Below are 27,796 nucleotides of genomic sequence, written 5' to 3' on the forward strand. Positions count from 1 at the left end.
AAACGAGAGAACTCCAAGGCAGATGGTGCCTTCACGGTTGTCGGAATGTCTAGAATTCCTTATCGAGTATGAAAACGCTCCAACAGAGTTAATGTCCAAACGTGTTGTATTATACGCTGCTTTAAAAAATTTGGAGCTTGTATGTGTCAGAGAACCACTGTAAGAATAGGGAAAACCCGCGGTGCTGTAGGAATTGGCAGCATACCAGAGAGCGGTAATTAAAAATGACTTGGAGGTCATAAACCACCTTTACAATTCACGATACAACTTTGCAGCGAACCTAGTGTGGAATGTGTGCTTTGCTTAAGTAGAAAAAATGCAAAATTGAAGCACATAAAAGCCGAAATAAAAAAATTGAAACCGATTATTAAAGTTCCGAACAGTTTCGAAGGCAGCCGAAGGGGCGGAACTTTGCGTAAGCGTCCTCTGTTTCGAGTCCCTGATAGGGAGGTATGGAGGAACACGCTGGACACAAGCTGAGGCAAGCGTTTTATTAGCGTTTCTCTGTTGAATTAGCCGGACTAAGCGCGACCATGTCCGGTGGGTGGTGGAGCAGTGCCGCGGTGAGCCACGGGCTCATGGCTCTGTTCGCCATGGGTTCCTGGATTTCTGTCAACAGTCTGTGGGTCGAGCTCCCGGTGATTGTCGGCGTGCTGCCCGAAGGTAGGTTGTAGGAAGCTCCAACAACCCCACGCTTCCCCGCTTTGACCTTTCCCCTACTAATCCATAGCGTGTATCACAGTGTTTCCACATTATTTGAGTTCATTGGTTTTATTATATAGGCTCTGGAGGCGGTGGTGGACAATAACAGCTAGCTCCACCTTATTGTTACATTATCAGTCTATGCATTCAAAATTGGTTAGGTGTAGCGTTCAAATGTAGTTGTGTTTTCGAGTTTTTTAAGAGATGGCGCTCTTAGTTCCTGAGCTGTTGTTAATGTGCAGGTTTAGACTTTACATACTAAACTGCTAAACCTGTCATCATTATCTGCAGTATAGTTTATAGGCTGTTATATCCGATGTTATGTAGTTATAACTCCTGCATTAACACTGAAATGCTTCAGTGTTATATATTTACAATATTATTTCTGAAGCCCAACATTTACTCCATGGTCTCTATAATTTCATTTGTTTTGGAACTTTTCACCACCAAAATTGAAAATTAACTATAACAGATGATACCAGTTTACATTTTAACTATGTTTTAAGCAAATTGCTTCTTTATACCTTTGTCGTAAATGATAAAATAATGATAGACTGAAAGGTAACCTTTATTATTCCATTGTTTTTCTATAGCCACGCTGTACATATTTAGATGTTTGTTTACTTATTACTTCAATTTTGCATACTTTACTATTTTTCCACATTGCCTGGTGCAAACCAAATGCTTCCTATAGATTTACTCATTTACCTATGTACACTCAGTGGTTACTTTGTTAGGTACACCTGTTCAGCTGTCAGTCACGTAGCAACAACTCATTGGATTCAGGTATGTAAACATGGCAAAAATGATGTTGAAGTTCAAACTGAGAATCACAATGGAACGAAAAAAGACGATTTAAGTGCCTTTGTTGGTGTCACTGAATTGAAACTGCTTATCTACTGGAAGTTTCCCCATGAACATCTCTGGAGTTTCCAGAAAATTATTTAAAAGTGAAAAGCTGTCCACTGTGTAGCTCAGCAGCTGCACAAACTTGAAACCTTAGCAGCCAAAACAACATTGGATCACAGTCCTGTTGTCTAAGAACAGGAAACTTAGTCTACAGTTCACACAGGCTAAAAAAAACCCCCCAAAACTGGACAGCAGAAGATTGGAAAATGTTTCTTCATCTGATGAGTCTCAATTTCTGCTGCAAAATTTAGATGACAGGGTCTCAATTAGGCGTAAAAACATGAAAGCATGGATCCATTCTGCCTTGCATCAATGAGGCTGCTGGTGTAATAAGGTTAGGGATATTTACTTGGCAAAGTTTGGGTCTCTTAGTACCAACTGAGAATCATTTAAATGCCACAGTCTGAGTACTGCTGCTCACCGTGTCCATCACTTTAGGACCACAGTCTACCCATCTTCTGATGAGTCATGTGTCATGTCACAGTGCTCAAATAATCTCAAACTGGTTACTTGAACATGACAGTGAGTTCACTGTACACTAATGGCCTCCAGTCACCAGATCCCAGTGCAATAGAGTTCATCTGGGATGTGGTGGAGATTCTCATCGTGGATGTGCAGCTGACAAATCTGCATTATCTGTGTGATCCTATCATGTCAATATGGACCAAAACTCTGAGAAATGTTTCCAGCATGCATGAATTCTAAGGGCAGTAAGGGATCCAACCCAGTACTTGCATGGTGTACCAATTGAAGTGATTGGTGAATGTATAATATCAGTATAATAGCCCAACGATATACTGTCAGAATTAAGTGCTTCATCATGGGATGATATTTATGAGAAAACTTCAGTGGGTTCATCACATATTTGTAGGGGTGTTATGACCCAGTCATGATCAAGAGACCAGGTGTATGTTTGTTTTAGTTTTTAAGCTATTTTTTTAAATTATTCATCCACTCAAAGTCAAAACTGAGGTATGAACATAACCGTGGTTTTCAATAAATGTTACACAGCTGCATGTTAGATATAACTAAACTTTATTACAGGCTAAGTGTCATCTTGATCTAAAACTCAAATCTACAACTAAAATTTTCACTAAATGCATTCCTCTGTTTGACACATATTAGGGCCAATCTGAGAAAACACACAAAAAAACACAAACTAAAAATTTCCTGTGTTGCAGTTTATGTTTGAAAATGGCTAATATTCTGTCAGACTGGCTCATATCCAGCTTACTTACACTTTCACTGGTCAGAGGTTTCTTGCTTATATCCATTTAATGTCTTTGTGGTTATCCAAAGGATAAGAGTTTACTGCCTGATGAGGGCAGCAAACTCACAATATTGAACTTACTGTGAACTCAGGGAGTAGGTCGCAGCATCACTCTATAACAAAATAACTCTTGATGCAATAAAAACAGATTAGCATCGTTTAATAGAAACATACATGCACAAAATTGTTTTGGAAAAGCACCTTAAGATCAGCAGAATAATGTGGTATCCTTATTTTTTTTAAAAAGAACACAAATATGAATTCGAAAGAATCAAAACACATTTATTAAACAAAATTGTAAAAATGTGTTCTTATTGAGATCTTATTACTTTAACTTGTTTGTTTTGCTTCTCTTTTAGGCTGGAACCTGCCTGCTTACCTCTCAGTGCTTATAGCATTTGGGAACCTGGGACCAATAGCAGTGACCATCACACACCACTGTGCGCCTGGGCGCTTAAACGAACGCCTCGCCATCCACTGCATCCAGATACTGGCAGTGGTGGCGTCCGCTTTTCTGGCCATCTTCTGGTGCCACACTGTTATGGTGGCAGGAGAGCAGAGATCCGTACCGTTCCTGGTCTTGACTTTCGTGTTATCGATTGTTTGCTGTACGTCCAACGTGACCTTTCTGCCTTTCATGTTCCGGTACCCACCTCAGTATATCCGTACTTTCTTCATTGGTCAGGGTTTCAGCGCCTTGTTCCCTTGTATTGTGGCGTTGGGACAAGGTGTTGGCAAGCTGGAGTGTAAAACTGTGAACGGCACAGTGCAACCAGAGTATTTGAAAGAGAACTTTCCCGCCCAGAATTTCTTCTGGTTCTTGTTTGTGATGCTCTCAATCTCTGCTCTGAGTTTCCTGGCTTTGACGCGAAGACCGTCAGAGTCAATGCAGGGTTCACAGCCACCGCCACCGCAGGAGTCTGACAGTGGTGCAGCAGCAAAGGATGAAGAAGAGACGCACCGGCTGTACAACGGAGGGACGCCAGCGTCTGAGGAGCAGGTGCAGGTGCGGGTGGAGGAGCAGCCACCGGCTCAGACATTTTGGACACCACGAAACATCTTCCTGCTTGTGCTGCTCGCCATCTCCAACGCCCTCACCAATGGAGTCCTCCCATCTGTGCAGAGCTTCTCCTGCCTGCCCTATGGCACCATGACCTTCCACCTCTCTGTGGTCCTTGGAAACATAGCGAATCCCGTAGCGTGTTTTCTGGCCATGTTCGTTGTCCTCAGGTGAGAACATAGAAATAAAGACTTATTTGTGAGATTTCATTGTTATATTTGGACTTCTTCTCATGAAAACTTGTCTTTTCCAGATCCTCTACACCTCTGGGATTTTTGGCTTTGGTGGGTGGTGTATTTGCTGCTTATCTCATGGCGTTAGCGGCCCTCAGCCCCTGCCCGCCGCTCCTAGGAAGCCATGCTGGTGTGGCTTTAGTGGTGAGTGGGTTCATATATTTCTGGGCTGGGGTGTTACATCCCGTCAAGGAGGCTGAGACACATCCTGAAAATGTCGTACGCAGCCACAAAAACAACTTTGAACAACTTTGTGTTTATTATTTCAGCAGAAATAATCTGGTCTGTAAGCCAAGGCCAGAAATAACAAGCAAACAAAGCTGTTTATAGAGGCAACAAATGTTGGATGGGTGATGGGGAAGGGAATGATCCTCTGGAAGTGGTGGCCATCTTAGCTCCTTACGTAGCCTGTGGTTCTCAGTTAGGAGCTGTAAACATGAGCAATTTGATTTATTTATTTAAACAAATAAATGAATCAAAATTACTATTTTTAAGCTTAATGTTTAAATAAAATTAGTTAACATCTATAGTATAACAACAATGGATACATTTCTAAATGGGCATGATAAATAAAAATAAAGCTGATTTTATATAAAGAAAGAAAACGAATTCCCAAATTTAAACTAGTAATTTTAGGGAATCTCATTAAGCCCTTCCTGGTTCGACCCTCAAAGGGATTTGTGTCTCCTCCCTGAGGATCTTTTCGCTTTTAGGTGAATGTACAATGCGCCAAATCAGAGCAAACTAGGAACTAGTAATTTTAAGGTTAAAGAGTGCCTTCATAGAGCCTTTGATTATGCAGGTCTGCAAAAAAAAAAATTCAGCTTCATGGGATAGTTTTGTTAAATTTTATGTTTGTTATGCTGCTGAATCCAAAAATGATTTCCACTTCCCTCTATCATGTACAGTTTTGCAAAACATGAGGAGTTTACATTAAAAAAAAGCACAACAGCGATGAAAAAAAAATCAATATTTTATTAAAATGAACCATGCATACTTTTTCTGAGATTTCTTACCTTTCACTATGAACAAAATAAACCTGTTGGGATGTGATCATCTGAGCTCCTCACACCGCCAAACCCACCCTACCCTCCCCCTCCTTCTGACCCCCCTCAATTCCTCACATTTTCTATTTGTATTTCTCTCGAGTCTCACGCTTAGAAATATTAAATTACTGTAAGAAATCATTATTGGATATGTTTTTCTGACTCAAGTATAAGACACCAGATTTCAGTTTGAAAAGGGAAATTGTACACGTACCGGTAATTAAACTATAAAACTGACGTGATGGAATTTTAAAGAGATTTTTCACGGTTTCAGTGAAAATCTATAAGAAACAGTCAACATATCCTATGCAGTTTTTTGGTTGCAGACCTGCATTATTTAGTACTGGATGATCAGTTGTCTTTGTGTTTAAGAATCAAAAATCCCAAGAGATTTTTTTTCACTTCATATTTAACATTTCTGCATGTTTTTATTTATTTAAACATTTTTCCTATATATAGTCATCACATTTTTTGCTGTGATGCATCTTGTATAAAAATTGTTTTAAATTTTACCCCTGAACTTGTACTGAATACTTTTCTGACCTTTAATAATCATGATTAAGAAGTCTACTAATGACGGCTTCCTGAGAATAATAGCCCATCTTTATAGTGAGCTTTAAATATAGCCTGCTAGCTGTGTTAGTGTCATAAAACCTCACAATCAGTGAAATCTTGTTGCTTGCTCAGTAACGATACCTGGAGCAGGTTGCGATATGCCGATCGGTGATTATAGGAGTGTAAATTACACTCACGCGCACCCAGTTCCTCAGTCAGTGTACTTTATGAAGCAAAACAGTACATTGGTATAACTTTACCTCTGAAAATGAATCCAAATGCCTTCATAAGCAGTGAGAATTGTAGACAGGAGTCCACATGAGTTACAACAGATCTTTAGAGGCCCACACTCCTTCAGTCTCATCACATTTTCTTCTGTTTTTAAATAATATCCTTCACTGATTTCACCTGCCCATTTGTGCCCCCTACAGGTCATCTCCTGGATTTTTTTCACTGGTGCCTTTTCCTATCTGAAGGTGGTGATTGGTACGTTGCTTCACGAGGCGGGTCACGCCGCCCTGCTGTGGTGCGGCATCTCCATCCAAGCCGGCTCTCTTATCGGAGCTCTCGTCATGTTTCCTCTGGTCAACATCTACAACGTGTTTACCAGAGGCCAAGAATGTGTCCAAGAATGCAGTTAGCAGGAGTGAGATGAGTGCAGTTTTTCTGTAAGCACACACGCCTCTCGTTCCTGCCCCATGGGAAATGGCCAAATGAATTCTGTTTTTGTGGTTCCTGAGAGATGTATTGTGTATTTCTTGCAGCTACTTCTTCTTGAGGATCATGTCTCACATGAGGCAGCCTCTCCTGATTCAGAGGTCTCAAGTCTGTGGAAGTAAAAACATTCCCAAATAATGGGAGCATTGTGTTGCAGGATTGGCCATGGGGGATGTAAAATGCATATGATGCTGTAAAACCTTTAAAGTGCTTTGTGCTTTTTATAATGAACCTTTGTAGGTCAGGTTGTTTATCGCAGCAGAGGAGCTGCTGATGGACTTTTCCCATCTCAGCTATCACGTGAAAGGTTATTTGCACTCAGACACAACAGCTAACTTGTTCGTCCTCATGTACTGATGCTGAACCGAATGATTCACTAACTACATTCTTTCAATGTAGAAAGGCAGCATTAATGTTTTATTTTATATTCAGATGTGTTGCTACCTCCTTTTTATGCCAGGAATAGATTTTTTTAAAACAGATTATGATTTTCTGTTAAGCTCCTCATGAAAATGGTAGAATTTATAACGAAGTAACTTTTTGCAGTCAGATCCATTCAGTTCTTGATCTCTCGGCTGAACTGGGAACACCTTGGTGTTCTCCTGGGCAAGATGGAGGCGGCAGCTGGGGAGAGGGAGGTCTGGGCTTCTCTGCTTAGGCTGCTGCCTCTGCAACCTGGCCCTGGATAAGCGGAAGAAATGGATGGATGGAAAGTTTTCTTTAGATTTAAGTTTACTTGACATTTGGGATGTTATCTTAAGGGAACGATACATGCCTGACAGTCACTAATCAGTGAACAAGGAATTTTATTTCTAAGTCCTTAAAGTAATGATTTTGCGTCTTTGATATGCAGTTAATGTAATTTTACTAACCATGCTGCTACCCAGCATCAGCTTTATTAAACTCTTCTGTTTACACAGGAAGAACATCTGTTAAGCTGCCTTGAGGATTTCGATGTAATACTGGGCTTTTTGTTTTATTACCAATGAAATGTTATTTGGTAATTTCAAATGGATTGAATTTTGCATTTATGTAATTCATGGATTTTGTTTTATTTTGTTTTTTTCTTCTTTTTACGTTGTCTTGTATAACAATGTTATGAATAAAACTGTTCATGGGTAAAACTGCTCTTTGTTGTTTTAAAATATCAGTATTGAGGATAGTTTGGTTTTTGCGTTTTGTATTTTTGAGCTTGCAGTTTGTTCTGGAAAGAGTTTTTTTTTAAACATAAGTCATCTACACTCATATGTCATGAATGAGTCAACTTTTAAAATGTTAAATGTCTTTGTGCCATATATAAACATCATTTCTAAAATAATTTGCACATCTGGCATAGTTGTAGAGACAGTAGCTAACATTAGGCTTCAGTCACACAGGATTTGAGACAATCACCAGTTGCCAAGGGAAAAATGTGTGTGAAAAAGGTGTGTAACCTCTTTGGCTGCTACAGATTTGCAGCGCTCGCCTGTGGAAGCCGCCATCCTGTCCGCAGATACTTGCAGAACAGTAGTGAAAACAGACAGTACAGACTGTAAAGTAGAACACTGGAAAACTGCAATGAAAGATTTATTTTAACAATGTAAGAATACTAAAGTGACTTGAAATTTATTTCCATATTTTATAGGCACACAGCTGATGGCTTTGAGCTTTTATCCACATTCACTTTGCCAAATAAAGAAAGTACGTTGGTCAAATTCAGTAAATCAGGTGTCCAGTTATACAATGTTGCATTTTGCTCCTTTGGTCAGTAAACTGCTGCAGTGGTGTGGAGGGATTATCCCTTTTCCCCACCAGGTTTGGACATACAACATCCATCCAGTGTCAATTCACGAACCTGTCACGCACTTAATTCACACGCAGCTTCTAACTATCGTCTGACCATCTTTAATAATTTATCTAATTCTACTCCTGTTGACGCCACCACCAGCTGCTTGGGAAAAATTAGAACGGTAACAATACTAACCACTGAAATGATTTCATTTCAAAATGTGAAATAAACCTGAAGCTACTAAAAAAAGCCAGATTGTGGTTTTTACAGCTGAAGGATGAGAGGTTGGTGTGTGCAAATGTAAAGCCGTTCCTTTAAAGCAGGGTTTAAAGGTTCCCTTCTCATCCTCCAGTGCTTTATAATGCATGACTTGTAGATAAATGAAATGAGTGTACAGTAGAGTGCATTCTTCCCTTGCTTTTGCCAAAGACCACATAAAGTGTTGCCATGGGCCAACTTTTTCTCGTGCGCCCCACTTTGAGAACCCTGGCTTTACATTAATGTAAGAAAATCAGCTGATGAATAAAATTAGCAAGTTACAGCACTTGTTTTTCATGCAGTTTTTGTAACTCAGCCACGTAAACACCCATTTCCCCCTCTGCTCCCATGATCCCCTTAAGCAGAATTAATGGATTCTGTAGATTCTTGAGTGCCGACTCAACGATTCCTTCAAGGCAAAAGAAACAGTTGCTGTGACTTGAAATCCTAACATGTGATGATGCAAAAGCCCTGAGAGTGAAGATATGTAAAGTTAGGACAATGATCAGTTAACCCAACGTGTGTCATGGTTGGTTACATGCTCGCACACCCACTCGCCCCAAGCAGGATTTAATCCTTTGGCGCACACACACGCACACACACACACAGTTTATTGAGCAGGACTTTGGCTTCTCCTTTCCTTTGTGTCTGCAGATTTCTTCAAACAACTCCACCAAACTGAATGTGAGTATCTGCAGCGATGCATATTCTGAGTTTAACGATGAAAGTATTTAAAAATTGTAAAGAAAAGTTTGTTTTTTTCATTATGCTCATAGCCATTTATTCAGAATAGTTTATTTTGAGACTATTTGACTTTTTTTTTATAATAATAATGTGTTCATAAGGTAAAGGAACAAATTCAGGGACTTGGAGAACTGTCTTTTGTAGCACTGGTTTCAAACTATTATTTTACAGTTTCTTTGATCAGTGTCTCCACTGCATGAAGTTTCTATTTAAATAAACAATGCACTGATCAGATGTTTTCTCAGGTTATGTAATAGATCACAGTGCGGTAGGTGGTCGTGTTTTGTTTGCTGTATGTTTCATATCTGACGCAGATTGAAGCCAGACTATTTAAACATCTTCTTATACGCTGCACTTTGCATGTAACTTGTTCCATCTCACAGAAGTGACTGTCTGAATAAAACAATGAAAAGATAAGCTCCTTAAAATAGGAGTAAACATTAGCCCAGTAGTTAAGTGCTGGACCTTTACTGGGATGCTTCATGATGGTGACACATTATCAGATCTGGGATCTTAAGGTTTTATTCAGTTTAATTATTTCCAGTTCTTTGCAGATGGAATGACACAGCTAAGCCAATAAAGTATTTTCTCCATGAGAGCTATCGGAACAGTCAAATAAACATAGAAGGTCACGCATTACTTTAACTGGAAGCACTGCTTGCCAAGTTTGATCCTAATCAGAACCTCAAACCATAAAGTCTTAATACTTTATGGCTAAACTTTTTGTCCCCACCATACACCATTTTTCAGCCTTTGGCTCTCGGAGGAGGCGGACGCACTTTTCTCCTCTCCCTTATCTTTCCTGCTAGTTCTTATGTCCTTGTCTAGTCTCGTGTCTTTTTTGTATTACTTTCCCTGGAACACTCTCTCACAGTCTGTGTCTAAAACCTAAAAGAGAATTATGGATTTGATCAACTGGTCTCTGAATGCTATTGACACCCTTTAACGAGAACTCTGGGCTCGGGAGAGCCCGAGTGCCCTGGAGGGACTTTCCCTGCCGGATACACGATGGACGGGTGGCAGAGGATCGGCCAGGACGCTGAAGATATCTACCTATTCGGAACCATGATAACAGGGTTCTTGCTGATCGGAGCTGGCTTGGCCCTGGCTTATCGGAGAATTACAGCAGTGAATGCTCAGAATAACACCTTTGAGCGTATGTATGTTGGATTACATCAGGAAAGAATCAACTCAGAACAACATCTCTGGGCGGAGCTGGATTACACCTCGGATCAGTTGGCTGCGGTCGTGAGGTCTCAGAATCTGCTATGTGAGCAAAAAGAGTGACAAGACCACAGAATCGACGGCTAATAACATCACGGAGAAGCTCGCAGCTATTAACGGGAGACTGAGAGACCAGTGTCGGAGTGTTAAAAAACAGCTTGAAATTCTCAATTACCATCATAACCCGGCTACCCCTTCGGCGCCAGCTCAAGGCTGGAGCCGAACAACAACTCCCTGATAACGACTGTGTTGAGTCTGTTCCTTCCCATTCCCTACAAGGCCACCTGGGTTGGCTGGAAGACCGTTTACTTAGCCTGGCAGGGCGAAGGACACTGTCTCAGCTGAACTATGGACACGCACACACATACATATACTGATACTGATAAGCACTCACTGACGCATCACCCTCTCTACCCCGGATCCAACGCCACCTCCAACGCTTACCTCCCCCATGATGTGGACATCGGGTCAGCTGGAGGCGCAGTCGAAAGATTGTAGCGGTCCCAGATCAGATGTACACACTGGAACTCTTTCCCATGTTGCTTGTCTGTGTTTATTGTGTTATGGTGTGTTGATACCTGTGCATTCCTGTATTATCCTTTTGTGTTGCACATTTCAATGTTTTTTTTCCTCGCTACCTGGCCTGACCTGTCTCCATATTATATTAACTTAATGAAAAATGTTCTAAAAGACACAAACACATTCAACAGGTCCAGCTCAATAAGTGCAATACACCAGTTCAAGAAAGCAAAGGTCCCAGTTTCAGACTTCATCAATATCCAAATAAATAGGTTATTCAAAAATCGCCACTGTTATAGTTGTTGTGATGAGGAAAATTAGGCACAGAGGCCAAAATCACTGTGTCTTTCAAAGTTTGTTTCTCTGGACATTGGCTGGTTTTTCAGTACAGTCCTAGACCTTTGATGCATTCATGCATTAAAGAAAAAACACACATCAAAGGATGAACCAGTGACTTGGCTTTGCAAAACAGCCAAATTAGCAAAGAACCATTTTAGCTTGTATCTTTAGGCACTTTGTTACTAGCAGCCTGTTGCAAACACATCATTTGTTCTCATTTCTTTACTTGAATCTATGAAATATCAACAACACAACAGAGACAAAATAGCATTATGGTACCAAAGAGCAATTAGATGATCAGTGCATCCTTTCAAGCAAAACCTTTGCACAATACTGCATGACACTGTATAAGAGCTATAGTTTAACATTAGAGGATATGGGGACAATTTTGAGCTAGGCTGAGGTGTTTACTACGGTAACTGCAGTTTTTGAGAGGTTCCTTCCTCATTTTATTGGGTTTCTTTCATTAATAATGTTCTTTGTGTAGAGTAAATCATCAATATATACATTATATGGTATCTATATCATTTATAATATGAGTGATCACAGATATTCTTACAACATTTCAGAATTTTAGATGCTGAACCCAGAAAACATTTAAGAGCAATTTGAGGTCTATTTGTTAAAAAAGCTAGAATGAAACACAACAGCTAATGTTCTGAGTCATCAAATTTTATTGTTAAATATGAGATTTCATTATAAATAAAATAAGTAAGGTCTACTTTAAACATCTTGTTTGTCTCATTCTAGAAACCCACCTAGCAACATGTCCCTTCTCACTCACCTGTTGGCATGTTTGTTCGGTATGGGCTCCTGGGTCTCCATCAACGGTCTGTGGGTGGAGCTGCCTCTGATTGTCCCCCAGATCCCAGAGGCTTGGTACCTGCCCTCCTACCTCTCAGTCATCATCCAGATGGCCAACATCGGGCCTCTCTTCGTCACTCTGATGCATCGTTTCCGACCAGGCACCCTGAACGAGAGAGCTGTCATATATGTGATCATCGGCCTGGGCACTGTAGCAACTTTCCTGCTGGGATTCTTCTGGAAGGAGACTGTGGTTGTAGCAGGTGTGGCTCGCAGCGTGCCTCTCCTTGTTTTAACTTTCTTCCTCGCTGCTGTTGACTGCACTTCCTCCGTCACCTTCCTGCCCTTCATGATGCGTCTCAAGTCTCAGTATCTGACCACCTACTACATCGGGGAGGGTGTGAGTGGCCTGCTGCCGTCTCTTGTGGCTTTGATCCAAGGTGCAGGGGTCGTCCACTGCATAAACAGCACACAGTCTGTGAACTACACCCTCAACATTCCCAACGGTTCTGTGACCTCTAACCTCCAGGCCCAGTATCAGCCTGCAAACTTCTCGACTGAGGTGTTTTTCTTCTTCCTCAGTGCCATGATGCTGGTGTGCCTGGGGGCTTTCCTGCTCCTGAACTACCATCCATCTGTGGCCAGGGAGCAGCCAAACAGCAGATACACCAACGGAGTGAAACAAAAAACAAAAAACAGGGAGTTGGTCGAGCAGAAACCAATGATGGATCCTTACAGACCAGAAAACCAGAAGCCCAGAAGCAGCTTTGGCACCGGCTCTTACAGCTGGATGGAGGTGTTTTATATCTTTGGGATTCTGGCCTGGGTGAACGCTCTGAGCAACACGGTTCTTCCCTCGGTGCAGTCCTACTCGTGCATGCCGTACGGGAACAACGCCTACCACCTGTCGGCCAGTTTAGCTGCGTTGTCCAACCCTCTGGCATGCTTCATCGCCATGTTCTTACCAATCAGGTAAGTGTGCCATTGGCAATTTTAACAAGGTAAATGCTAAAACAATAATAAATCTTCAGGACTCTTTCATATTCTCCATAGTTTTTAATGCAAAAATAATGGAAATGTTTGAATAAAACTTGCTTAAACCCTCTTACAGGAGACACTTTTATATTTTTCTAATGCTATTTAGCTTTTTCTCTGTTTAAGCACAACTAATGTCAAATTCCTTTATAGTTCATCTGGCCCCTCCCCCACAGCTTCACATGTTTGTGCCACATTATATCAACCTTAGAGCATCTGTAACTGCAGTCGGGATGTCATTTGTTTCATTTCACAGATCCCTGCTGTTCATGGGAGCCCTCACAGTGATTGGCACTGGAGTTGGAGTTTATATTATGATCATGGCAGTGCTGAGTCCATGCCCAGTGCTGGTTAATGATACCTCAGGTGGTGTTATCATTGTGAGTGCACTGGTAGACGTCTGTTACTCAAACAATTCACAGTGTTTCCTGTTGGGAGACAAGTTGCACTTCTTTACCTTGTGATAAGCAGAAACACAGCAGCACTCACCTACTTCTGTTCCACAGGTGTTGGCCTGGGTCCTCTTTATTCTCACCCTGTCCTATGTGAAGGTGATTATTGGGGTGATCCTCCGTGATGAAGGCCACAGCGCCCTCGTGTGGTGTGGAGCTGTAGTGCAGCTGGGCTCTCTGCTGGGAGCTGTGACCATGTTTCCTCTGGTCAGTGTGTACGACTACTTTTCATCCGGAGACCCGTGCAACACAAAATGCTCCTGAAGTCACAAAGAAGACACTGGAAGCAGACTCAGTAATGACTCGCATGTTTGTGAGTGAAATGAGAAAAATCTGTATTCCTGCTTTTGCTATGATCCAACGAGTACATGTATGTATGTATTGAGCCAGATAAGTATGATGTTCAACATGGGACAGGTCAACAGTGCTAGTTAGTCTGAGTTAGTCTGAATCCCAGAATCTTATTTCAGTTAGTTTGGCTGATCTTCTGTCTGATAACAGCTTTGGGATTTTCACATGTTCTGGAGCATGAGCAGTGCGCTATAAATTATGTTTAAAAGTGGGGACAATAACAAACTTTGAGCCATATTAAATGGGGCAACTTAGGCACAATCACCCAGAAGTGCGTACGGGCGTTCTGCAGGTGATCCATGCACTAATTTAAATAATAACCATTATTTTGCTGACTGCAGCGCAAATTAGCAACCAAAAGCCAGCAGACCTGATGTGTGAGCAACTTATCTGCGAACCATCTGGGTGAACTCTTCTGCTACAAACTGCTGGGCCTGTGTGGTCCTGGCCGATGGCAGATGACGTATGATCAGGTACTTATTAAAGTCACTATTAGATACCGTAACCCACAGACAATCTATCACACTGACACAGCTCTATTATCAGCAGCATTTCGAGAGACATTTCAATTTTGCATGTGAGCGGTGTGATACGAGAAAGAAGTCAAATAAAATGTGTGGGAAGTGCTGAAAGAAGAAACACAGAGAATTTCTTATTGTACACTGATTTTTTGTAGGTTAAAACCAACAACATTGCAAATCCACTGGCTGGCTGTAAAAGCCAACTTAGCTGTCTCTGAAACAAAATGCATCTATTGCAGGTGTTTGGGATCCTCCTGTTTAAACCATTCAGTTGTGCCAGTTATAAACACCTTTTAACAATGAAGGAGGTTTTTTTTTTTGCAGGAGCAGAGCACCAATAGAACTGCTCCTGTGTAATTAAAGGAGTAAAGTTAATCCCAAAGAAATGGAACTACATTTACTGTTTCAGTTTGTGGTTTTAGTGTAGTGACTACTGTAATGATTAAGCAATGTAACATTTTATTGGTTTTTAATAAGATGTTTTAATCATGCCGTGTACAGTATTACATAAATAACATAATTATTACATTAAAGCAACAATTTTTTTTAAACTTTGCTTTCACCTCTTTTCTCAGCAACCTGCACATGACCTGATTTTTATTTATTTTAAGTAAACAACTTATAAATACAACATGATTCTTACAACCTACACTTAAACATCGGCTCTAAATTTACGTGATATTCTCAAAACAACAAGCAAAGCAGAAGGAATCTCAACACACAGTTTCTTGTGGCCATTTTCATGTGAATGTACAGGAACAGCACAATATTACTTCTGTTCTATTAAATATTATACCACTGCACAAAGTCATTTATGAATATAGACAGTACTAAAATCTGATCATTCAGCTTTCCCTCTCTACTTGTCAAAGTCAGCAGCACACAGTATTAGTACAGATCAGGCTGTGACATAATCAAATAAAAAAAAAAAAAGAACATTTACGGTAAACAGCAACTCTGAAATTCATCCTGTGTTACTAACAGACAAAATATTTTACCCCACATGGTGTAATATGTATTATAATATATAAAAAAACAGTTAAACAGCACACAGTTCATTAAATAGTTTAAAGAAGGCCTCCTATTGAAAACAAATCTCTGCATTTGCTAACAGAAAGACATTTCTAAATAAGGAGCTGAGACTATTTCTTACAGCTCCTTGCTTTAGCTAACCTCTGTATTCATCTTACTCTATCCTTAGCATCCTCCTCTGTAACAGCCTTCTCCATGTCCCTTTTCACTGCACTGAATCTTCTGAGGTCTTCCTATTTTTTCCTGCCTGGAGGCTCCATATTCAACATCCTTTGGCCAGTATATCCACTCTCTCCTGATTGATTGATTGATTGATTGATTGATTGATTGATAGATAGATAGATAGATAGATAGATAGATAGATAGATAGATAGATAGATAGATAGATAGATAGATAGATAGATAGATAGATAGATAGATAGATAGATAGATAGATAGATAGATAGATAGATAGATAGATAGATAGATAGATAGATCTTAATTAATCCCTCAGGTAGGTTTCTCTGGGAAACAGCCTCTCTAACAATGTCTCCAAAGTCAAACTGAGTCGCCCCTCTGAAATAATTATTAATCTTTTCCATTCTGCTTAAACCAAACCATAGCAGGTCTCACGACCATCTTTTAAACCTCTTTCACTCTTGAAAGTTTCCTCTTTCATCTCTAAGACTCATTTCCACCCACTCCACGCTGCCTGCACTCCCATCCTCATCCATCTGGTCCCCATTGCTTCGGATGGTTGACCTCAGGTATTTAAATGTATCTACTTTACGTTATTTGGAGTTGTGGTTGCTCGTTTTCCTTTTGTTTGCTTTGTTCATTTGTCTCTTTTAATTCTATTTTTTTTTTATACTTTTTCAACATGTTCAAAATAAAGATTCAATTAATCAAAACTTTCACTATTTCTGCTCCTTGCATCTTTGCTGTTATACCCATCACCCTCCCATACATATACCTGTCTATCACTCTATCTAAATGCCCTTAACTTGAGTTTAAATGACAAGAATGGACTGATAGACAGTCATCTGGCTTTCATTTCTCTCTTTAAGCAGAGGCGCAGCTTCCTTTGGGTTGACAGGTAAAACAATGGATGTCCAAGACTAGCAATAGACACTAATGTTATACACAGAGATATTACTGAACAACTATATGCAGGTTGGTGCAGATACATGAACATTTCCAATATGATTACTGGAATATAACATGACAAGTTGATGAATGTGGTAGCCCGGATGGTTAGGAAGGCTCTTTTCTTGGCAGGATGCAGCTCATCTTTTTCTGGTGCTGATTTCATCAGTGTTATCAAGATGTTTCTGTTGTAGTAGATCATCATTGTGCAACTGAATAACACCAGAAAACGTGGGATAGCTCCTAATACCTTAGCTGTCAGAGAGGGGATATTAATTAGATTACTTGTCAAAACAGTAACTGCAGTAAGGAGCCACACTGTCAGAGCACACATCTCCCTGAATTTGTATTTATTCAGCAGATGGTAAGATGTGGGGTAAACCACAGCAATATATCTCTCCATGCATATAAAAACCAAACTTGATGCGCCTCCTGTTTGTGCGTAGGTAAGCAAAACCTTGAGCAGTATTATCTGGTACTGTGGTAGCAAAAACAGGTAAATTAAATGAACAAAGGATGTAAAATAATGCACAGTGTGGAAGATAGCTAAATTACAGTTGAGGATATCTATAGCCTTCTTGGATGTGAAGATGATCCACAGCAGTTTCCCTACCACTGCTTCCCCGATGATAAAAGTAAAGATGTCAATCACTGAGAGCATCACTATGTGAGTTGGTGCAAAAAGACATTGCTCAGCTTTGCTGGAGTTGAATGTGGCATTGCTGGATAAATTCTCCATCTTACCAGACTGTAGTTGAAAACAGAGAGAAGAAAAATCAGTGAAAAGCTGCCAATAGAGGTTTAAAGATTCAAATGTTTTACATATCCACTCACCAAACACTATTAGGTACACTATGTATTTGAAACCTCCTCCCTCTTCTCCTTCCCTTTAGCACTGCCTTAATTATTATAACAATTATTACAATAAGGCATTTTTGCCCAGAGAACTGCCGCTCATTGGATATCTTTTCATTTTCAAACTATTCTCTGTAAATTCCAGAAATGTTCATGGGGAAAGACCAGCAGACCAGCGTGTCTGGCACCAGCAACTATGCATCATTCAGAGTCATTTAAATCACCTTTCTTCTCAACTTCAGCAGATGGTCTTGATCATTCTACAAGCCTAAATGTATTGAGATGCTGGCATGTGATTGGCTGACTAGATATCAGCGTCAACGAACAGTTAAACAGGTGTACCTAATAAAGAGACCAATAAGTCTATATGTTGTAATATAAATGCTAGGGTATTATATAAATACAGAAATGCCTACTGTATAATAAAATGTGTTTTAATCATTTACATTTTTATATTTTTTGATACAGTTTCAACTTAGTTGTCCTACCAGGAAATAAAAAAAACATATGCAACTTTATTTATTGATTTTGATCTTCAAAAAGATTTTTTTAAAAAAGAGAAGAGAATCTTTACTGTACTAACGGAGTTTTCAAAACACAAGCATTTTTGAGAATCAGTTGTAACATTGTGACCTTAAAAATCTGTGTATTATTAACTTTTTCTTTAAAAATAAGGCTTAAATAAGAAGACGACAACAGACATGACATGAAATGACATTTATGAATATAATCAGACAACAAAAAACACTGAAACTCAAAGTCTGTGCTTACCAGGTGTGTAAAGCTGCTGCTTGAAGGCCAACAAAAATGACAGACTTTACAGCGCACACAGTACAAATGACACCTGATTTCCCTAAAAGGCGACGTGTTTTGCTTGCCTGCCTTTAGGCAGGCAAGCAAAACACGTCCTGATTTTCCTACTGGCAAAGTGTGAAGGATGTTCGTGACGGTACTGGCTGTGACATTCTCAAACATAAAGGAAAAACAAATGTAAAGAAACCAGCAGCTGAGCGCTGAGATTTATTGTGTTAGGCAAAGCAGAAATCCCACAGACCACAAGGTGTCAGTGTGGACCATAACTGAGAAAGAAATCCTGCACGCTGCACTGAAAGCACTATCAGGAGCACACAGGTTATCACACAAGACTCAGAACAGTACTTTTATTTTTCTTTCTGAATATACATTTTATGTTGCTGCATCACAAATGTTTCTGCTTTGGAAATGAATGGTTATGTTATTTATTTATTTTTAGCTCCAATCAAACACATTTGTTAATGAAGAGCAGATACTGGTTAACACTGGACGAGTCAGGAGTTAATGGTTGCAGGATTGATTTCTGCTTTCACGCAAGAGCTCTGATAATCCCAAGAACACTTAGTTGTTGTAAAAAGTATCAATATTTTTTCTGGTTATATCATGTCACTTTATATTAATGATGTTTCTCTGTTAGTGTGATAAATGTAGCCTATATGAGAGATGTAGCCACTGTGATTTTAACATCGCTGTTTCCATATCAGATTTTCAGAGTCAGACGAACTCATGCTTGGATGGTTGTTCTAGTATTTTATGTCCCCATTACTTTGCAGGTATCTGTTAATGTGCATCGCTAACCGAGCTTACTAAAGTTAGGGGGTAATTTCCCGTATATAATGTACATAGCATGCTAGTGAACATGTCATGGTCACTTTTGGATCAAGAAAATGAAGATAAATGAAGATACATCAGCTATAAACTTAAAGTTCAGACTTCAAAATGGACAAAGTGATGACTTCACAGTGCCAGCATCCACCTTTTTATACAGTCAATGGTCAGATTTCTCAAACTTAAGCCGAAGGAGAAAGGAGCTTTTCTCTTTATTTTCACCTTGACCTTTATAGTCCTTATAACCTTCCTAACACTGATGAATACATCTGTTGGCAAGAAATGCCACCGCAATAATGGCTAAACAGCTATGAACCAGTACATTGATGATGCAGACATTAATCTGGAACATTTTCCTTGTAAAATAACAAAAAAGGTCCTCAGTCATACGTTGGCTTCCTAAACTGGCACTCTCAAAACTTAAGAAGTCAACGTCTAAATGTTAACTCACTGAGGGCTAGAATCATCCAGGCTTCCACCCCACACTGCAAACACAACCGCCGAATTTTGGATTCAGTATGTAAAATAAACACTGCATTTGGTTGTTAGAACTAAAATAAATACAATAAAAAATACTGCGAGTTGGCAAAAGTACTCGTTTGAATCACGAACACCCCAATTTATATATAAGTGTGTGTTTATCACGAACGCGTAAAATAAACACACTGACAACTATAGTAAGACTCAGTATAAAGAACTTATAAACACTGTCACTCACTGTTTCACTGCTTAAATTTAATTCTGACTTAGGAAAAAACACACATGCAATGTATCAAGGTTTGAGAAGTTTTTTTTTTTAACAGATATTTTTACTGAGAATTTTTCTTTAGTGTTCATATTTTACTTTTACCGTAATAAAAGGCACCCTTTGCCCTCCATTCATTTCAATTCATTCAAATTCAAATTTTTATTTGTCACGTACACAGTCATACACAGTACGATATGTAGTGAAATGCTTGGACAACTGCTCGTGACCTAAAGAAAACAAAAAAGGAAAAGGCTATGAATAAGAAAGGAAATAAATATGAAAAATTAAAAAGGGTAAATTTAACTAGGAAGGAATAAAATATAAATTAAGGTTAAAAATGAAATAACTGTACAACACAAATTAGAATGAAGGGTAAATTTAACTGGGAAGAATAAGATAAAGATAAATATATAAATTAAAGTTGAAAATAAAATAACTGTACAACAAAATACACAATATAGAACTATATAAGAATGTATGAAGAAATCTAAATATAAATAAATATATACACAATAACAGCAGCTGTACAAGTATTAACCGGAAATGAAGAATATAGTGACCAGTGTTGTGCAAAACCAAAGTCCAGAAAGTCCAGTGTGTGTGTAAGAACTGTATGTGTGGGTCAGTACTGTGTGGTGGTGTGATTGAGAGACCGTATCGCCTGCGGGAAGAAGCTCCTCCTCAGTCTCTCTGTGTTGGTCTTCAGGGAGCGGAATCGCTTTCCTGACCTCAACAGAGAGAACAGTTGTTGGGATGGCTGAGGTCCTTCACGATCTTCCTGGCCTTGGTCCAGCACCGCCTGCTGTAGATTGAGTGCAGGTCAGGGAGCTCGGAGCGGATGGTGCGCTCAGCTGACCGCACAACCCTCTGTAGAGCTCGTCTGTCCTGCATGGTGCTGTTCCCGAACCAGGTTAAGATGTTTCCCGCCAGGATGCTCTCTATGGTGCACGAGTAAAAGTTCCTGAGCACCTTGGAGGGCAGTTGGAAGTCTCTCAAGCGTCTGAGGTGGTAGAGACGCTGTCGGGCCTTTTTCACCACGGTGTTGATGTGACAGGACCATGACAGGTCCTGCGTGATGTGAACTCCGAGGTATTTGAAGCTGTCCACTCTCTCCACTGGGCACTCGTTGATGACGGGGGTCTGGTAGTTCCTCTCCTGCTTAGTGCTGAAGTCCACTATCAGCTCCTTTGTCTTACTGACGTTTAGAAGGAGGTTGTTCCTCTGGCACCAGTTCTCCAGATTCCTAATCTCCTTCAGGTAGGCCGTCTCGTTGTTATCAGAGATCAGGCCCACCACGACGGTGTCGTCAGCAAACTTGATGATGGTGGTGGAGCTGGTAGTGGCCACACAGTCATATGTGTACAAAGAGTACAGCAGGGGGCTCAGAACACACCCCTGGGGGGCTCCAGTGCTGAGAGTGGTGGAGGCTGAGACATGTCCGCCCATCCTTACTGCCTGTGGTCTGCCAGTTAGGAAGTTGGAGATCCACTGACACATAGATGAGCTGAGTCCCAGATGCTCCAGCTTGGTGGTGAGTGTGGAGGGAATTATGGTGTTAAATTCATAACATATTTAAATGAATACACTCTTGGAACCTGATTTGTATATGATGTGTAACATGGAACATGACTGACATGACCTAGTTACCTTCAACAACAACATTTGACCCAGTGCTTAAAGCAAATATCAGCTGAGGTTGATCTTTATGCACAAACCGAGGTGAAGTGGAGCCTAACATGATCGTCTCACGATTTAGAGGATGTTTCAGAGCAAGGAAACTCAGATTACAGCCCCTCCCATGTAGATAACTCTGAGCCAGCAAGCGAGACATTTATCCTGAAGGCTTTTGTGACTCCTTGCATGCAAAAAGCGACACCAACTTTTTACAGCAGCTTCAGCGGCACCGGTAAAAGGATCACAGCGTGGGTCTGGCCTTAATCAAGAAGTCACAAAAGAAGCCAACATAAGAGGACAGGAAAGGTGGAGATGCAACTTCTGCTCTGCAAAAATAAAACAAAATGAGGAACAAATGTGGGAAACACATGCAGGACTTCAAGGTTTCCTACCACTGCTATGAATCCACAGATTGACAACTGAAGTCGAGTTAGAATTGACAATTATAAATGACAGTTATGAAAATTTTTTAAAAAAAAAAAGATATAGCAGCGAGGGCAGCATTTAATGGTTGTAATGATTATACACAGTTATCTAATGAATCCCAACAGCTGGCTGTTATGTTTTCATATCTTTGGTAAAAGAGGAGAGGATATTGTGTGCTGTGAAAGCTAAAATAACACACTCTCTGTGCTCTTTGAAACATTGAGGATTAATAATAAATGTATTTATGCCAGATATTATAAATTCTGAACAGATCTGTAGTTCAAAGTTCAGTATAACAAACTTATTACGAGGGAACCTTTGGTCCATTACCTTTACCATATTACCAGTATGTAAACTAATGATTTCTTTTAGTCTTTTTTCTAACCTAAGGCGATGAGACAAATTGCCGCCTTTGTTGTGACAACACACATAATGTACATATAAAACTGCTGATTTCATTCCTACAGTAAAACTGAGACAACGCAGATCAAAGAGATGAAGGCTTATTTATTGACAAGTACACAAAATATGACAAAGGAGAGTTATGAGTTACTGACAAAGAGTAACCTTCTCCTCTGAAACATTTCAGTATGGCTTCTCTCATGCTCTTCAGTTACACAGATTAAGACTCATAAATACATATAAAACTGGGAACAAGTGTGCGAGCGCTGACAAATTAGCAGGTAAACCACAGTATGCAGTATGTAACCGTCTAAAACAAGCTGTATGATAAACGTGAATAAACGTTGAGCTCATGCTAAGAGAATAAATATGAAAATACAAAAACAAAAATGTGTGTATATTCGTATTGCTGTTCACCGCTGCAAAGTAATCTTTGGATTAGAGATATGACGGTGAATGTTTACATTCTCTCAGAGATTAATGCTACCTGCATGTTGCATAGCTTCCAGGGAGTAATAAAAGTCAAGCTTCATCAAAACTGAGATGATTTTTTTTAAAAAGTCGAACCAGTATTACTGCAGCTAACATTTTATTTGTTACTTTTCAAGTCTGTATGTATTCTTTTTTATTAAAAATGACTAAAAAAAAGGTGTAAAAAGCAGTTAACGGCTGGGTTGGAGGAAATGACTTGTCAACTTAATGCAGTGGCTGAGCCAGACAAGTTTATGGGGTGGCCAGGCAGAAACAGATGACTATTTATTTTTCCAGCTTAGCATTTTTTTTGTGTCACTTATCATTTGCTTATGCAGGCATGTAGTAGCACATTATGAGGGCTCATTTAACACTCAGTTACAATTAGAAAGTCTTATGCTGCTAAATTGAAGCTAAAGTTCATAAGATAATTACAATTTCAACTGATGGATGAGCTGTTAAAATGGTCATGGTGTTTACAAAAAAAGTTCTGCTAGAAAAATAGAGGTTACTAAATGTAACTCCAGTTCTGTGATTATTTGCATCCCTCTTAAACAAGCTGAGAGCCATTCAAAGAGAAATATTCCACTTCCTATTAATGCTATTGCACAAAAACTGGTTCGCAGCCGGGCTTGCAACAGATAGTCATCAATGATTAGGATTCAGTGGATGGCTAAGATAATTATTTATACAAGCATGCTAGACAAAACCCCCATTTCTACTTTGCTTTTTGCTGATACAGTACCGATAATGGATGAAAGTATTGGGACACAGCTCTCAATCGTTCAGGTGTTTTCAGTCTCATTGCCACAGGTGTATGAAATTAAGCACCTAGCCATGCAGTCTGCCTTTGCAAACATTTGTGAATGAATGTGTTGTTCTAAAGAGCTCACTGAATTTGAGTGTGGTACTGTAAGGGGATGCCACTCTTACAAACAAGTCAGTTGCTTTCTTCCCTCCACAATCAACTATAAGTTGTATTACTGCAAAGCGGAGGTGTGTCAGACCACGTCAAGCTACAGAGCAGGTTTGCTGTGCATTCTGGGTACAAGTCGCCAATGCATAACTGCAGAGCTCCAAACCTCCTCTCACATTAACAGCACAAAAACTGTGTACCAGGAGTTTCGTGGTGTGGGTTTTAATGGCTGAGCAGCTCCTGTAAGTGTAATGTGTAGGTGGTCCAGTGCTTTTGTTCATAAGCTGTATGCCCAAATTGAAATAAAATGACACACTCGCTTTTTGGTTTTTCTGAAAGGAAACCAATTTTGCCCAAAACACTAGCCATTTGCTAGTTGTCTGTTAAGGATGTAAGTCAGGACGCCGCTGCTGCCCACTTCATGGCTGAAATCAATACAGCAGTTGCCATAATGTGTCAAATTGTGCTGACACACAGAAAGGTATTTAACTACAACTGAACTACATCTATAGTCTGTCAGGAAGAACTTTTACCCAGCAAACTTTCACTTTTGGGATACGGCTTCAGTTCATCCAGGACTATCGCTAGTGCCATTTTTTTTGTTTATAGTTTTTCGAAGTCCTGGTTGGCTTCACCTTTGGCTGTCCTTGGCTCCACCCCTGCATTAATGAAACATTGACAGGAAATGCCACTAGTTTAGTGGATAAGTGCTTGTTGTTGGTTCTCTGCAAGAAAATTATGTCTGAACAGTATGATGATGGGGAAAAATCCAACTTTCCATTTCCAAAATGAAAGGCTGAACTCCAGACAGACATCACAGTATAACAGACAACATAGTTTGCTGACTACATGCAAGTTACGCTGCATGTACTCTATCTTCTTGCATTCGCCATAATCCCTTAATTGTCACTTTTGCCCACAGTATCCACTGTTCAGGAAAATGTAAGTTAAGTTGCCCCTAAAATATATTTAATTTGAAATTTTGAGGTTGAATATGTGAAGCCAAGGCCATGTCTTTTTGCTTCCAGTCAAAAAGGCACTTGTCTTTTAAATGGTTTCTCTGTAAAGCCAGATATGCAAACTGGAGCACTACACATCCAAATTTATATACAAATGACACAACTCATGGGCACCGACTCATTTACAAACCGCAGCCATACAAACAAAACCCCCAAAACAACAAAAAAACCCAAAGAAAACAACAACAACAAAGCAAATCTTGGTCCTCTAAAAGCACACTTTCTTGTAAAGGCTGGAAATGGCAGGTTTGGTTGCTACATACTTAACTTACATGTCAGTCATGTAATCTATACCTTGGATAGGTTCTATGTAACGTTATTATATATGAAAAACAAGGCACACGTTGGACCCTGATCATCTGGACAATACATTTAGAATTGTTCTCCTTGCGTTTCCTTTTGCTGCTTCCTGCATGCCTTAGTCCAAACATGTGGAGCATAATGTCAAATTCATTTGGTGCTTCCCTTTTTAAAAAAAAATTCCTGTCACTTGTGGTGACGGGAAACTACGCGTGGCTGTGGACGGAGATGCTCGACAAGTCGTTCCTGATGATCTCGTTTACTGCAAAAGGAAAAGAGAGAAAAGGATGATCAGGATTTCAGGTTTCCTCCAAAATACCTAAAAAGGCCCGTTCTAAGTCTCTTTTTCACTTCTTATTCAGTCCAAGCTTGAAACATTGATGCAATGTTTTTTTTTGGTCACTTTTCAGTTCTTTTCGCAGTTTTGTCTCGGAGTGTTTTCATCAAAGTGGGCAGTGTGTCACCTTTATGCACACAGTGTTAATTTGGCAGGGTTACTGCTCCTGAAGGGAATTATTCTGAACCTGAACCTAACAAAGAGGCTATAGTGCATTGATATAACCAAATAAAAACCAAGAAAAACAGTTGGTGCAGTAAAGTTCAGCACAAAAATGTCAACTGATAAACATTCATGATAAAACCTGATAAAGTCTTTAAAACACACGGATTAATTCTTGGCTCATTTTTATTGTTACTTTTGAATTTCTAATGTTCATTTAATTCTTGCAGCAAGTTTGCATAAGATGAGCCTGAAATAGTTTCAGCAATCACACAAAAACAAACACTGACATTTTATAACATCTAACACACACAGAGTTTTCATTCATCTCAATTCAAATTTATTTATATAGTGCCAAATCACACCAACAGCTTCCTAAAGGTGCTGCAACGTAAGAAGCTACGCAGTAACGGAGAAAACCCCCTACAATCAGACAATCTCCTTTAAGTAGCACTAGGAGACGCCTCCCAGGCTCAAAGGGGCACCTCCCCGAGCCTGGGTCTGCAGGAGGTTTCTTTCTGTTAGGAAGAAAATAAAGAGCATAGGGAGACAGGAAAAACACATGCAGCAGTGACATATAAACACCTGGGGAGGGAAAGGAGGAGGAGGCGAGAGAAGAAGAAATGCTCAGTACATCACAGAGTATAACATGAAGCTCCCCAGCTGTCTGAGCCTATAGGAGCAAAGCTTCCAGCTCTATCTGTAAGCTTTATGAAAAAAAATGAAGGTTTTAATAAAGTTTTTGTTTTTTAAAGGCTTGGTTCGCTGTTGGGTTCATCAAATACATGCATTTTTTAAAATGATGCCCTTATAAGGATAACTAGAGAGCCCAGAAAAAGTAAATGTGCTTAGTAAAACTTTGCTTTTCTCATTGCACAAGGCTATTATACACTTGTTAGTACATCTATAAGGTGCTATTTCTGCCAGTGTGAGCAAAACTCCTCTGAGCCATACAGAACCTGTTATTTCCTCTGAGTCAGTCTGATAGAATCACTTTACACTGGAGGTCCCCAGGCATTTTTTATCAGGAGAGATGATGCAACATCCTGCTGCCTCCAGGTGCACTTGTTTATCTGTTTTTATCAGCTGTGTACAGATGGTGTGCCGTGTTCAAAGAGCAGCTACACAGTCTGACTGACTGTAGCTGCTACACAAGAAAAACCTATACGTACATATGAATGCACCGACATCAGTCATTTTTGGTTACTATAATTGATTGTGTTGTTTTTCGTCTGTCTTGATTTTTACTGTTCTTTAAACTGTGAATGTAAACACATTTATTACTTGGAAGTCAGTTTCTCCCTCATTAGTCTGCTGTTTACGGTTTAACCCAGTATCTAGGTTAAGCCCACGTCCGCTCCCCTTTCATAATGATGAGAAATGTGAGAGGGGAAGGGGAAGACCCCTGGATCTGGCCTGAAGAAACCAAGCCAGAGGGCTGAGAGAGGAATTCCCTCTGGCTGGCTGGTCAGAGCAGCAGCCTCCCCCCCCCAACGCACACACACAATGGAAGATGTTTTTTTTTCCTTCTTAAAAACATCTATTTTCATTGCAGGCAACAGAGCAGCTCTTTCCTCAGTGACCCAGCACTGGCACGGACACTTCCTACCAGAAATACCCCACACTTCCTGTTAAGTCTAATTGTTGAATGTCGCCATTGTGTTTCTTAAATTTGTATAGTCTTAGTTTAAGCAGTAGGATCAAAGCCATTCCTTTGATCCTGACCACCTCTCCAGCCACTCTGTGCTGGGGGAGGTTTTATTGTAGATACATCCTAACTTGAAGATCTGTTTGATGTTTGGTAGAGCTTCCTACCCTTTGTATGGTTTCACTGTGTTATCTTTGGTAAACCATACATTGGGTGTGGGGGAAGACTACCCTCTTTATGACCAAGGATGTTGTTCCTGCTTTTAGGTTTTATGACCCTTTGACCAACACACACACACACACATTCTCACATAACACACACACATTCTCACACACACACACACACACACTCAGTGTATACATTTACATACAGTGCCTTGTCTTTGTAACCAAAGGGGGGTTGCAAGGGGAGGTGTTTTGTAAACTTGTTTGAAGTTTGTCAATAAAAGGCGGCGAGAGGAGGCCACCAGTGTGGTCATTTCAACGTGCTGGTCACAGACGAGAGGCCTCCCTTGCGCAAGAAATCGATCGAAC

The 27,796-nt window shown here is 40.0% G+C and overlaps 3 protein-coding genes across 5 annotated transcripts in view; 2 read left to right on the top strand and 1 right to left on the bottom strand.

The window, feature by feature from the left end:
• The first annotated feature begins 370 nt into the window (after positions 1–370).
• On the top strand, positions 371–7,616 carry slc52a2 (solute carrier family 52 member 2). Its single transcript, XM_004569241.5, has 4 exons — positions 371–663; positions 3,241–4,111; positions 4,195–4,318; positions 6,207–7,616. Exons 1-4 carry the CDS (start codon positions 534–536, stop codon positions 6,414–6,416), a joined length of 1,335 nt encoding a protein of 444 aa, XP_004569298.3. The 5' UTR covers positions 371–533; the 3' UTR covers positions 6,417–7,616.
• A 1,435-nt stretch (positions 7,617–9,051) lies between these two features.
• Positions 9,052–15,849, top strand: slc52a3-2a (solute carrier family 52 member 3-2a). Of its 2 annotated transcripts, none has more exons than XM_004569240.6 (4): positions 9,052–9,202; positions 12,095–13,120; positions 13,440–13,563; positions 13,690–15,849. In XM_004569240.6, the coding sequence occupies exons 2-4, from the start codon at positions 12,111–12,113 to the stop codon at positions 13,897–13,899; spliced, it is 1,344 nt and encodes a 447-aa protein (XP_004569297.3). In that variant the 5' UTR covers positions 9,052–9,202; positions 12,095–12,110; the 3' UTR covers positions 13,900–15,849. The 2 variants fall into 2 exon arrangements, with proteins under 2 accessions (XP_004569297.3, XP_076735415.1); XM_076879300.1 differs by lacking the exon at positions 9,052–9,202 and adding an exon at positions 10,028–11,052.
• Positions 15,850–17,102: 1,253 nt separating this feature from the next.
• nfatc1 (nuclear factor of activated T cells 1) overlaps positions 17,103–27,796 on the bottom strand; it is a 62,858-nt gene continuing 52,164 nt past the window's right edge. The window contains exon 10 of one of the 2 annotated variants that reach the window (XM_076879378.1): positions 17,103–17,412. In XM_076879378.1, coding sequence (XP_076735493.1) covers positions 17,405–17,412 — 8 coding nt within the window. In that variant the 3' untranslated portion in view covers positions 17,103–17,404. Of the gene's footprint in view, positions 17,413–22,495; positions 25,379–27,796 lie in introns of those variants that run through there. The other variant, XM_004569238.5, reaches the window with a different exon arrangement.

This window comes from Maylandia zebra, linkage group LG22, assembly GCF_041146795.1.
Source record: "Maylandia zebra isolate NMK-2024a linkage group LG22, Mzebra_GT3a, whole genome shotgun sequence".
Classification (NCBI taxonomy): domain Eukaryota; kingdom Metazoa; phylum Chordata; class Actinopteri; order Cichliformes; family Cichlidae; genus Maylandia; species Maylandia zebra.

Coding starts and splice junctions, on each gene's coding strand:
- slc52a2 (XM_004569241.5), top strand. CDS start 534: ATGTCCGGTGGGTGGTGGAGCAGTGCCGCGGTGAGCCACGGGCTCATG. Junction 664..3,240: donor TGTCGGCGTGCTGCCCGAAG/GTAGGTTGTAGG, acceptor CTTCTCTTTTAG/GCTGGAACCTGCCTGCTTAC. Junction 4,319..6,206: donor ATGCTGGTGTGGCTTTAGTG/GTGAGTGGGTTC, acceptor TGCCCCCTACAG/GTCATCTCCTGGATTTTTTT.
- slc52a3-2a (XM_004569240.6), top strand. CDS start 12,111: ATGTCCCTTCTCACTCACCTGTTGGCATGTTTGTTCGGTATGGGCTCC. Junction 13,121..13,439: donor GCCATGTTCTTACCAATCAG/GTAAGTGTGCCA, acceptor TTCATTTCACAG/ATCCCTGCTGTTCATGGGAG. Junction 13,564..13,689: donor CCTCAGGTGGTGTTATCATT/GTGAGTGCACTG, acceptor TCTGTTCCACAG/GTGTTGGCCTGGGTCCTCTT.